The sequence below is a fragment of the Penaeus japonicus genome, unplaced genomic scaffold (assembly GCF_977035675.1).
Source record: "Penaeus japonicus unplaced genomic scaffold, GWHDUDI00000001_assembly GWHDUDI00000040, whole genome shotgun sequence".
NCBI lineage: Eukaryota > Metazoa > Arthropoda > Malacostraca > Decapoda > Penaeidae > Penaeus > Penaeus japonicus.
In genome coordinates this window covers 4,177,739-4,190,238 of record NW_028234442.1, presented here as the reverse complement: position 1 = coordinate 4,190,238, position 12,500 = coordinate 4,177,739, and the positions used below count along the sequence as shown (strand labels likewise).

Here is a 12,500-nt window from a genome sequence, read left to right as displayed (position 1 = left end):
TTTTAGACTATCATGTTAAAGAGGTGCACTCAGAAAAAATATATTTATAGTGTTAATCATCTAGAAAATACATCTAATTTCTGTATAGTTCAAGATACCTGTACATCTACCCCTAGCTTTGTGCTGATTGATGTAGCACCCGTGATTTAGTGCTGAAGCAGAAGCCAACACACCTCCATCATGCATGCCTAGGCAAGTCAGAGATTGAAGACCTCCGCGGCAAACGAGGGACCAGCCAAAGCTTTTTCTTGCTAGAATGTGATGTAGGTCCACGGCAATCATTTAATTCGGTGCCACTATCATCTTGCACAGTTTTTGTTCAGAATAGGACAGTATCGTGGCCTCTAAGTCTTGCACTCGGGAGAAAGGCCATTAAACCCCTCTATGAATATTTGGCAAGACCAATCTTATACTGGTTCCTTATTTCAATAGAAAGATACTAGGGAGGTCTTCAAGTTCTTTTTTTTTAGAGAACAAAACATGATGGTTTGTTGGACTTTGTCTTGAGAAAATAGATTTGTTGGCATGATTAGGTGTTTGTCATCATATTTTTACTTTATACAGATTCTTGAACCCAGTACCACATTCCAAAGCCTAAGCCCCTAATTTTAGAGGTAACAAGCTTAACCCATTCACAACAAGGCTATTTTGCCTTTAAATGGTCGAAATGCCGGGATATTCTAATACACAAACCTAACGCCTCAGGATTCTCAGCTGCACTAGCCGTGAGCGAGTGCTATCACCCGGCGCACTGGCCTTGACTAAATATCTCGTCCCAGTTGCCTGACCCAAAAAACATTATACGTGATAGCAAGTCAACCAGCGCGAATGGGTTAAGGGCACTACTGGGAATCCAGCATATCTGGGTGGTGGGATGTGAGGATGTTAACCCATTGGTCGCGGTATTAAAAAAAGGTCTGTGCAGTAGGATAGCTGAATTACATGTCTGGCATGGTGCCATCCGCGTCTATCACCGACTCTGCCTTTGCACCAAATCATGCCATCCGCTGCTAATGGGTTAATGAAATTCTTGTTAACTGTAAGTGAAAGAGTGGGTAACCAAAACCCCAAGCCAGGTTTTGTTGATTACAGTACAGAGAAAGCGGGAAAACTAAAAATTCCATCCAAGATTCATACTTTGTAATTATACGGAAATTTAAAAAATGAGAAACCTGAGCAAAGATTGATGTTCGGAAGCTTCATTTACATGAGCTTGACTTGCACACAATCCAATAAAGATGGTGAGTTACGAACTTTAAACCTCAATAAAATAAGATTGGTCAGTCTGATTTTATCCATCAGAGGAGCAATTAACAGTTGGCTATTTTGTGTCCAGACACGAGAAATTTGTGGATCATGAACAAAAGTTCTCCTCATTTCTGAACAAAGAATTTTAGAATAAAAGGAATATACAATTTGATTATAGTTTTTGTGCTATTAGTATCTTTTTACATCTTGTTTCACTTATCTTGTCACCTGTGTTTCTGTTTGCCAGTCACCAGCTTTGATTACAGATTGAGATATAACCAGATATACATATCATAAAGTGAGTTGTTACTAATGGAACATAATGAAGTTGTGTGGAGCAAAAAAATAAGTGTATTAAACCCTGTAAATGCTCTCTCGCCCAATCAGTAAATACCTCAGCCCCACATAATTGCTCAGACGTGATGAAACTGCAGAAAAAATCTGTTCCATGAACATTGTGTTAATCCCATATCCATACCATTAAAGTAGGTGAAATATAAATGAAAATGCATAAATGCAGAGCATTGTGTGTCAAGTGAAAAATACAATCAAAAGTGTCTCTATTCAGGATTATCAGATTTCTTCGTTAGGCTTCATAATGTTTTCAAGATAATTGAAAATCAAACTTATACACATAGGCACTCGGAATAGCATCTCAGAAGGCGCACATAAGCATCTTTTGTTCAGCCTGAGCTCGGCAACTTATGATGTTTGAATTCTATTACTCTCTAGATTATATATATATGATGCATTAGCAAAGTTATACTTTTGTTATGATGCCCAAGTTACACAGCTAGGGGCTAGCAGGCTTTTTTTATTTTCTGTTTGAATAGGATGTAGTGAGTGTGTATACCAGGAAAATCTGTACTGTGTGGCATCCTCCTTCCAGCCTCAAGGCCACAAAAGAACCACCCTAACCTATACTTCATGTTACATGACTGGGCCTTCTCGTGTGTGATTGGATTGCTTCTCCCCCTTCCAATCATCCCTCTGTACCCCCTCCAAACATGAGAGACGACAAAACCCACCGACCTTATCCCCTGACCCATTCCCTAGAACTTCTTCATCACCCTGTGCATAGTTGTGTGATGGCTTTGTTCATGTAGTTGCTGTTTTTCTTTTTTTGATGTATTTAGCATTTTATTTGCTATACAAGTTATGAATGTTTATTTATTTATTTTGTATTTATTTTTATTGATTAAACTACCAATATAAAACACTATGGTGTATATACAAGTAAGCTCTTCCAACATTAACCCATTTCCGACGGGGATATTTCGGCTTAAAAAGACCAAAATGCTGGGACTTTCGAACGTATAAGCCTAATGCGTTGAGATTCTCGGGCGCCGGGCTGGACAAAATAACGTGTCCCCAGCGTGTGGCCCAAAAACCACTAGACGTGATATTTAGCTAACGGATTAAGGACTAAACATACCCTTGGTAAATGCTGAAAATTTTGGAATTGTGGCTTAGGGACAAAAGTGGCTGAGGAATGACGGTCCTTATTGGTTGAATTTTTACCCAGTTGTGTGTGGCACATCTCCAGACCCGCAAAGTTTCACTAACGTGACTCCCCCCTCTTTCTCTACAGGGACGACTTATCTACTGCCATTCTTAAGGAGAAGAAGAAGCCCAACCGGCTCATCGTTGAGGATGCTGTCAACGATGACAACTCTGTGGTGGCACTCAGCCAGGCCAAGATGGACGAGCTTCAGCTCTTCCGTGGCGACACAGTCCTGCTCAAGGGCAAGAAGCGCAAACAGACTGTCTGCATTGTGCTCTCAGACGACACCATGCAGGATGACAAGATTCGCATGAACCGCGTGGTATGTTTCTCTCTCTCTTTCTGGTAGATATACTAGTCACATGTGTATGGTTGTACATGCATGTATGAAAGTATGCAAATCAAGTGTAAAAGAAATGCACCCACTCACCCCCACTCCTTTCTCCTCCCCTCCACTACACAGGTCAGAAACAACCTTCGCATCCGCCTGGGTGACATCGTGTCCATCCAGCCGTGTCCAGACGTTAAGTATGGCAAGCGCATCCATGTCCTGCCCATCGACGACACTGTTGAAGGCCTCACAGGAAACATCTTTGAGGTGGGTGGAACTGGACTTTGGGCTCGTGCTGACAAGTTGTAGATGTTCGATCAGACTGGAATAATCTGAGAACTTGGGCTCATCTTGGAGAAATCACATACCCTGGGCTTAATAATGGCCAAAAATGGATCTCCAGCATCAAATAATACTTGTTCCTTCATTTCTACAGGTGTATTTGAAACCCTACTTCCTGGAAGCTTACAGACCCATCCACAAGGGTGACTTGTTCCTGGTGCGCGGTGGTATGAGGGCAGTCGAGTTCAAAGTGGTGGAGACAGATCCTGCACCCTATTGCATTGTTTCCCAAGACACTGTTATCTACTGTGAGGGAGAGCCAGTCAAGCGAGAGGTTAGTTGCCTATTTTCTTCTTCTTTTGGAAATAATTATTATTAATATTATAATAGTTATTATTGTCATTATTATTTTCATTATCAAAAAGGTTAGAAAAGTTTAATATTGATGAGTTTGCAAGAAATGAGAATATGCTTTACATACACAAGGCACACATCCTGCAAAATTGGTTCACCTGCCCAATGTGAAAAGTAACGTAAAATCCCCAATCCACCAACACAGGAAGAGGAGGAGCAGCTGAACGAGGTGGGCTACGATGACATTGGTGGCTGCCGCAAACAGTTGGCACAGATCAAGGAGATGGTGGAGCTTCCCCTCCGTCACCCCTCGCTCTTCAAGGCCATCGGCGTCAAGCCCCCAAGAGGTACGTGCATGTCTCCAGTGTTTTGTCTAAAGGGCAAGGACAATGCAGGGCCAAGAGGGAAGAAATATGGGTGACAGGAGGGGTTCTTCTGTCGCTGGCAGGATAAGGGAAAGGGGTCCTTGCCACCATTGTCACTCTCAGAAGCAATATTAGCACTAAAAGCTAATAGATTGGAATTATTGATTTATTGATTGATGTATCAGAAGATGTGGAGAAATAATTTGCAAGTAACTCAACATGAAGTGCAGTTATGACTATAATAAGATTTGTTTTAGTGTGGATGTATTTATATGTATATTTCTCAATTACCCTCAGGTATCCTTCTTTATGGTCCCCCTGGTACCGGTAAGACCCTCATTGCCCGTGCAGTTGCTAACGAGACGGGAGCATTCTTCTTCCTCATCAATGGACCAGAGATCATGTCCAAGCTTGCTGGCGAGTCTGAGAGCAACCTTCGCAAGGCCTTTGAAGAGGCTGAGAAGAATGCCCCTGCCATCATCTTCATTGATGAGATCGACGCCATTGCACCCAAGCGTGAAAAGGTAGGTGGCTCTCTAATTTTCCAGTTTCTTTCAGTTACTTGAACTTTTAAAAGCTTGATGATGATATACTCTCATTATCAAATTTTTAAATGCATTTTGAATTGAATATTTAACTTATTTTTTGAGTTTAAAGAGATCAAAAAAAATTCTTCCCATCTTTCTCCAAGAGTATCAAGGAGAGGGTTTTTTCTGTGTGAATCTTAGAACTTCCTTGGTTAGAGATTTCATGTACAATTCATATAAGTAGATAGTTTTAATTTATGGTTATTTCTTAGAGTTTGGCCTTCTTTTCATGAGTTCCTTTTTCTCTTCCTTCCCTTTTTATCCATATCACACATACCTGACAATATTCTCTTCTCAGACACATGGTGAGGTGGAAAGACGTATAGTGTCACAGCTCTTGACGCTGATGGACGGCCTCAAGCAGCGAGCCCACGTCATTGTCATGGCTGCCACAAACCGCCCCAACTCCATCGACCCGGCGCTCAGGCGATTTGGACGCTTCGACAGGGAGGTTGACATCAGTATCCCAGACACTACAGGTATGTTTCTCCCTCCTTCCCTCCTTTTCCCCCGCTTATTGATCTAGCCAGTGTCCTTTATTAAAGTTTTAGGACATTCCACCACAACCACAGTAACCATATCTGAATATTCATTTAATGATTACATAAAAATTCCTTGCCATACTCTCCTGCCTCCATGATTTGTTCTCCGGTTCTAATATCATTTCCATCATTTATTCCTTTCACCTAGGTCGTCTGGAAATCTTGCGCATCCACACAAAGAACATGAAGCTCTCGGACGATGTGGACCTGGAACAGATCGCAGCAGAGACCCATGGCCACGTTGGCGCTGACTTGGCCGCCCTGTGCTCGGAGGCTGCGCTCCAGCAGATCAGAGAAAAGATGGACCTCATAGATCTAGATGATGACCAGATTGATGCTGAGGTAGGATGTTGTGTTGTGTTGTGTGAAAGGGAAGTTTTTCTTTTGAGTTAGAAGTAAGAAATATGGGGAAAGCTATGATCATATACATAGGGGCATATATACGATATATATTATTAGTATGAATGAATGTATTTATACACTTTGTTTTGCGAGTAATAATTTGGGTCAACAAGGTAAACTATACCTCAATGCTTTAAATTTTTTGCTGCAGGTCCTGAACTCCTTGGCTGTCTCTATGGACAACTTCAGGTTTGCCATGGGTAAGAGCACCCCATCAGCCCTGCGCGAGACAGTTGTGGAAGTGCCCAACACCACTTGGAACGACATTGGTGGTCTCGAGAGTGTCAAGAGAGAATTGCAGGTAGGTTGGCCGTCCTTTTTGTTTTGTTTTGTGACGCCCTTTTGTCTTGGTATGATTTGAATATCTGGTTAGAAAGAAAATTTATGTAATCGTGTAATGAAATTCATGGAAGTTAAGTAGTACAACAATTATTTACTGATCACGGCTTTTGTACTTGTAGGAGCTGGTGCAATACCCTGTAGAACATCCGGATAAATTCCTTAAGTTCGGCATGACCCCCAGCAAGGGTGTACTCTTCTATGGTCCTCCTGGTTGTGGTATGTATTTTATTTAAGATATATTTAGGGTTTGTTCTGAGGGTTAAGTGTAATGTTTTTTACTTTCCATTTGTTTATAAAGTTAACTTGTCTAAAATTCTTAAAAGCTCATCTTTTGAGATTCATGAATTAGTCATTTGAAATCACAGCTTTCCAAGAACCCACTTTGAATTCAGTTAAATAGTAGTAAGTCACCTCCAGATTGTGATAATGTCCACTTCTTTCCCCTTTTAGGTAAGACCCTCCTAGCCAAGGCTATTGCCAATGAGTGCCAGGCTAACTTCATCTCCATCAAGGGTCCAGAGCTCCTCACTATGTGGTTTGGTGAATCTGAAGCCAATGTCAGGGATGTGTTTGACAAGGTAAGCTTGTGTTGGAAACAAGCTCAACATTTATGGCTATACAGGATGTAGCCTCTTCCCCTTTTATCTTAGTTATTATTCCAAGTGTTAATTATTTAACACTGTATGGAATATTTGTGCTGTATAAGACGTGTTATATTCAAATAACAATGCTGACTGAAGCCCAACTAAGATGTCATTGCTTCCCCTCAGGCACGTTCAGCAGCTCCTTGTGTCCTCTTCTTTGATGAGTTGGACAGTATTGCCAAGGCTCGAGGTGGCTCTGCAGGTGATGCTGGTGGAGCAGCTGACCGAGTTATCAACCAGGTGAGTGAAATTTCTTCTTTGTGTACAATTATTGGCTGGAAAGTAATTTATTTTGGAATGATCTTGTTTTATTCAGTAATGTATAAACAAAGAATTAGACACAACCTATTCACTTTCCAGGGTCAAGGTATAATCCCTACGTTTGTTTCAGGTCCTGACTGAGATGGACGGCATGGGAGCAAAGAAGAACGTGTTCATCATTGGTGCCACCAACCGACCTGACATCATTGACCCAGCCATCCTCCGACCTGGCCGTCTAGATCAGCTCATCTACATCCCTCTGCCTGATGAGAAATCACGTGTACAGATCCTGAAGGCTTGCCTGAGGAAGTCTCCTGTGGCAAAGGTATTGTAAAGACTATCTCTAGTCAGTGGAGTAGTGCTAATTACACTAATGATGATTATGCGGATTATGCGACTGTATATTTTGTTAATATACAATTTTTAGCCAGAGACTAACCTATTCTTTTTTTCTCTCACTTGTCAGAGTGTTGACTTGGACTACCTTGCCAAGGTCACTCATGGTTTCTCAGGTGCAGATTTGACCGAAATTTGCCAGCGTGCGTGCAAACTTGCCATCAGACAAGCCATTGAGGCTGATATTCGCCGAGAGAGGGAAAGAGCAGCAGGAGATCCCATGGACGTAAGTCACTTATTTTTTGTGATACACTATAATTGTAATTAATTGCACATGCCAAGATAGAGATATGACATATAAGCAGTATTTACAAAATAGGACATACATAGAAGGGTCAAGTACTGAAAGACTTGCATTTGTATGACTGAGAGCTGTTGTGAATGGATAAAAGTACTGTTCATTTTTCCGTTTGATTTTCTCAACCCCCGTCTACCTTGGCAGATGGAGGAGGAGGATCCTGTACCCGAAATCGTTCGCGACCACTTCGAGGAGGCCATGAAGTTTGCCCGCCGGTCAGTGTCCGACAACGACATCAGAAAATACGAGATGTTCTCACAGACGCTACAGCAGAGTCGAGGCCTTGGGTCCAACTTCAGATTCCCAGACCAGCAAGGCCAGGGCGGCAGCGGCCAGGGAGGAAACTTTGGTGCCGACGGCGAGGACGACGACCTCTACTCCTAAAGGGGCTCCCTATCCCTTTCCCTTTCCCGCTCCTCTCCAAGGGGTGGGCTTGTGAGGAAGGACTTGACTTAGGGCATAAATTACTAGAATCATTCTGAGTGGAATGTGTGGACTATTCCTTAACATAGGGGAGAAACTCCGAGTTTTGAATTTCAGGAACACGTCATTGTAACTTTTGTTTGTCCGAAACAATAAAAAGGGGACATACAGGTATATATTTATAAAATCCCCTCTTCACACTCGAGCAGTAACGAAATCAACTGACGAATCATCAAACCATTTTTTCCAAGATGTAAACACTTTCAGGATTGATGTCCATTTATCTCCGTATTTGGTTTCCCAGCTAATAGATTAGTCTTGTTCTATTGTGCTGAATTGGGCACAAGTCTCTTCTTGGTGAGATTAAGGAAAAACAAAAAATATCAAAAGAAAAAAAATATATCAGTTATTGGAGAAAAAGGTATCAAGTATTGAGTGGCGGCCGTTGTCCGCGAAAGCCCCAGTGAAAAAGGTACGGGCTAGTCAAAAAAAAAAGGAGTAGATGTGATGAATGTGCTTTGATGCATTCTAACTTAGAGCGATCTAGCTTTATTTCCTTCTTAGGCAGAGTTTGTTTTTCATTATTATTATTTTGTTCATTTCCTCTCTCTCTCTCTCTCTCTCTCTCATTGTAATTTATAAGTTAGGTATTTTTTATTAAGGATTTATAAATAATTTTTAGTATGATGTGCAAGGGAAATTCCATACAAGTAATGCACTGTTTAGAGTCGATAGCAAAACTGAAAGGCCATAATTACCAAATGCACTTGGGATTTTTTTTTTCTTTTTCTTTTTTTCTTTTTTTTTTCAGCTCCATGAAAATCTGTATTTTTGTGGATTTGGAATTTTGGCATGGAGCTTGAATGTGGTGAATGTACTCTATTCCCCATGTGTAAATGTTAAATATGTATACTTCCCTTTTCTTACACAATAAACAGAAGTCTGACTGGAAGTGTGGATTTTTCTTTTTCTTTTCATTTGTATAAAGAAAAGTAGAGAATTAAAGATGTAGTGTGATTAAAGGTCTTGTAAGCTTTCTTAGTTACTAAAAAATATGATTTGTCTGGCATTCTCAGACTTTTTTGTAATAGTGAATGATGAAAAAAATGCTATAGCATCCATGAAGGTAATAATAAACGAAAAAGAAATAAGAGCCCCATTATCTGATGGAAACTAGATATGTCAGTCACAAAATTCTAAGTATCAAGATGTTAAGTGTACGTTTGTGTAAGTAGACTCCAAAAACGAATTAAGAGGGCAAATGGATACATGATTGTATGCCATGTTCTCATTTCCAAATTTTTAATTACACTTCATTTTCATACTGGCTTTGTATATACTTTGATTCTCAAACTAAAATCCATATATTTGGATGAAAAATACAATTTACTTTAAATTTTCCAAAGCTGCTCTGCCTAGTACACATTTTCATCTATGGTGTTCCAGAAAGCCTCTTCTAAGAGGGAAGCAAATCATAAAAATGAGGCTTGTTTTAAACATAAGCCATTCAAGCGGTAATGTTAAAAGTGCCTGGCATTTGTAACATGAAAACCGTATAACCACTCATTGAAAATTTTGCTATGATGTATCTTCTATTTCTTTGGTTAATTCTATTGAAGTGTACAAGGTATCTTTCTCAAATTTTGCCACAATGTCACTTGTTCCTTTTTGTTTCACTAAAATAAATTATAATTCTGTGATAAGATCAGATGAACATACTTTTTTAAAAATGCAGTGAAATCAGTAAACAACACTGCCTACACTTTGGTATTTTCCAGTAGTCTCAATAGGGTCAGAATTTTCATTACAAAAAGTTTTAAAGAAATGCACATTTTATCCTTCCATGTTTATATCTGATTAATAATGTGAGTGAACGTAAATCAAAATTTTAAATCTCAAGTTGATAAAATATCAAATTTCATTTTAATTAATGCAAGTTATGATGTACATGCAACATATTACATATGTATATATTTTTCTCTCATTTTTTTTACTAGTAGCAATATTGCACATACTACTTCATTCGAAGACAATATTTCATTTTTACACAAGTTTGTCTAAGCACAATGATGATCATAATAAATGAAGAATGAAATGTTGGTACACATTAACATCAAGCATTTGAAATTTCTGTACATTTTATCATTTTTTATTATTATTATTGTTTGTTATTATGATTAATATCTCTGCCTCTCTCCCATTGTGGACATGTCGTGATATATATATATGATGTACTAGCTGATGGCAGGCTTCATGACATACATGACAATAGTCTTCACAGCATTTTTGACTTGGATTGCTGTGTCTCTTTATTGTACTATTTAGTTACTGATGATGACCATTGCAATTATAATTACTATAATTGCCATAATATTCAGCAAAATAGGTTTAGTCTAGAATCCCAAACACAGATGGCACCTCTCAATCCTAGCACCAACACGAACAAATGGCACCCATTCACTGTCTCCAGAAAGCACTATTTTCAAAGAGAGTCACCTCACAGCAAGATGCCGAACTCCTGCTCTAAATACCGGCAGTGCAGGATATGCAGGCAGAGTCAGAAGAGGACAATGACCCAGACCATGTCCAGTGTCTACAATGTGCCCCTGTGCCAGTCTGGCTGCATTTGCTGTGGCACTCGCAGTCCTAAACACAGGTTTACTTCCTCTTCCCAAAATCTTTGTGTAATCTTGGCTGTGGAGGGTTCTTTCTTTCACATTAGTTTGTGAAAGTACACGAGTACAAAAAACTATAGTTGTTCTTTGTCCTTTCATAAAACTGCAATACCTTTATCACACTGAGCATAAAGAACATGGTGAGTTGGTATGGATCCTATACTACAATTTAGACTACTACAACATTGATAAAGCCTGTCATATAGCACATATGAGTCTCACAAAATTTAAAACACAAAGAAAGCTGATCACAAACATCATAGTATCAAAACGAGTGAATGGAAGAGCACAAGAGGTCGCGATATGTTGCGTGAAGTTTCGCACGGGTGGCACTAGTAGCCATCCTGGGGACTGGTCAAGCAAATCTATTCCCATCTGCAGTAGGTTGATAGAGTTAAGATGAAGAAGAAGAAACAGTGTTTAACCCACACAGGACGGGTGGTACAGCATGTGTACCGCGCATTCAAAAGCCCAGTTGCCGGGCGGCACAGTATTGTGCCGGCTATTCAATTGATTTAGGCCTAATAATTCGAACGCCCCGGCATTTGGACATTCTAGGCTAGAAATCCCCCGTCGGGAATGGGTTAATAATGTAGGAATGACAAGATGCCAAAAAAAAAATTGATCAGATTATTCATATCACTGAAATAATAACAAGGTTTTGTGGCAAACACCCTTTACGATTGTCAAAGAGGGAAATACATAAAAGGATGAATAAAACCCCTAGTATCAAGAAATAAATGATCGGGTAAATGAAACTATAAAGTCAAAGTCAAATGAGCACCGCACAAGAAAACCAAAGAATAAAAATCATCAGCTTTATTTTCAAACAGAAAAATACTAAGGTCGACAATCAAAATTCTTCACTCTACAGCATTATTGCCCACTTCGTAAGCTCAAAAAATAACACACTGTCAAACCCTCTATAAAAGTGGGGAAAAAACATAACTCAAATGACTATATTACACTTACATATATATACCCAAATTTGATTCACAATATACAAAAATACAATGGGCATTTTATTCTTTGTTTCCACTCTCTAAATCAATAAATATACCACAGTCTATGTATACATGAAATGTCTGAAAATGTACAAAATATATAACAAGAGAGCTAATACAACATCATTTATCATTCTTAAATAATAGGATTTTTCCCATTCAGAAAAAAAACATCTGTGGGGGCAACCATAGAAATACAATTGCTTTGAGTAATCTCTCTTTTTATCTGTTAGTTTCTTTTTATTCTTTTTGTATATTATAATCTCTTGAGTACAAAATTCATCAGGATTTTGTTTGTTTTTGTTTGGTGTTTCTTGTATTATGACATGTTCATACAATCAACTGTCTCGAATCATGATTAAATTGTCGTTAGGGAATTCTTATCATATTTAGCCTTATCAAAGAGTTACCAGCACTTCCTTTGTTATTCTTCATATAAATATATCTATAATTCAAATCTACTTTCAACCATAAATTTGCTTTATACTGCAAAATGTGTAGTTTTACTTTCTCTTTTCCTCTTTGGGGGACTAGAGAGAGGAAAAAGAGATTGCAAGAAATCATAGAAAAACAAACAACAAAATCGGAAAACTATGCATATTTGTTCTTACGTAGGCGATGCAAGGAGAGGACGTGGTAATCTACAGTAAATCAAATCAACAGAGACCCTTCCATAAAATCAATTTGATGACACAAGAGGCAGGCAAATTCATTCGCAGGATCACTGCACCCAATCCTACTGTCCTTTTAGCGTTGTGGTGAACCTTTTCCGCCGTTGGGGAACGCGGTCGTATGGCTTGAGCAATGGACTGGTAATTGTTGGTGTAAAGCACTTCATCGTG

The 12,500-nt window shown here is 39.3% G+C and overlaps 2 protein-coding genes across 3 annotated transcripts in view; one reads left to right on the top strand and one right to left on the bottom strand.

Moving 5' to 3' along the window:
- Positions 1 to 8,931, top strand: part of TER94 (Transitional endoplasmic reticulum ATPase TER94) — a 9,847-nt gene extending 916 nt beyond the window's left edge. Inside the window, exons 2-15 of the mRNA XM_043015729.2 lie at positions 2,840 to 3,074; positions 3,216 to 3,350; positions 3,520 to 3,699; positions 3,925 to 4,066; positions 4,382 to 4,608; positions 4,970 to 5,150; positions 5,362 to 5,555; positions 5,767 to 5,916; positions 6,077 to 6,173; positions 6,408 to 6,535; positions 6,728 to 6,841; positions 6,993 to 7,187; positions 7,329 to 7,484; positions 7,701 to 8,931. Coding sequence (XP_042871663.1) covers positions 2,840 to 3,074; positions 3,216 to 3,350; positions 3,520 to 3,699; positions 3,925 to 4,066; positions 4,382 to 4,608; positions 4,970 to 5,150; positions 5,362 to 5,555; positions 5,767 to 5,916; positions 6,077 to 6,173; positions 6,408 to 6,535; positions 6,728 to 6,841; positions 6,993 to 7,187; positions 7,329 to 7,484; positions 7,701 to 7,940 — 2,374 coding nt within the window. The 3' untranslated portion in view covers positions 7,941 to 8,931. The remainder of the gene's footprint in view (positions 1 to 2,839; positions 3,075 to 3,215; positions 3,351 to 3,519; positions 3,700 to 3,924; positions 4,067 to 4,381; positions 4,609 to 4,969; positions 5,151 to 5,361; positions 5,556 to 5,766; positions 5,917 to 6,076; positions 6,174 to 6,407; positions 6,536 to 6,727; positions 6,842 to 6,992; positions 7,188 to 7,328; positions 7,485 to 7,700) is intronic.
- Positions 8,932 to 11,458: 2,527 nt separating this feature from the next.
- LOC122252988 (small integral membrane protein 13) overlaps positions 11,459 to 12,500 on the bottom strand; it is a 15,659-nt gene continuing 14,617 nt past the window's right edge. For both annotated transcript variants that reach the window (XM_086534252.1, XM_086534253.1), the window contains exon 3: positions 11,459 to 12,500. This exon is cut by the window's right edge and continues 62 nt beyond it. The gene's annotated coding sequence lies outside the window, so the exon portion shown is untranslated.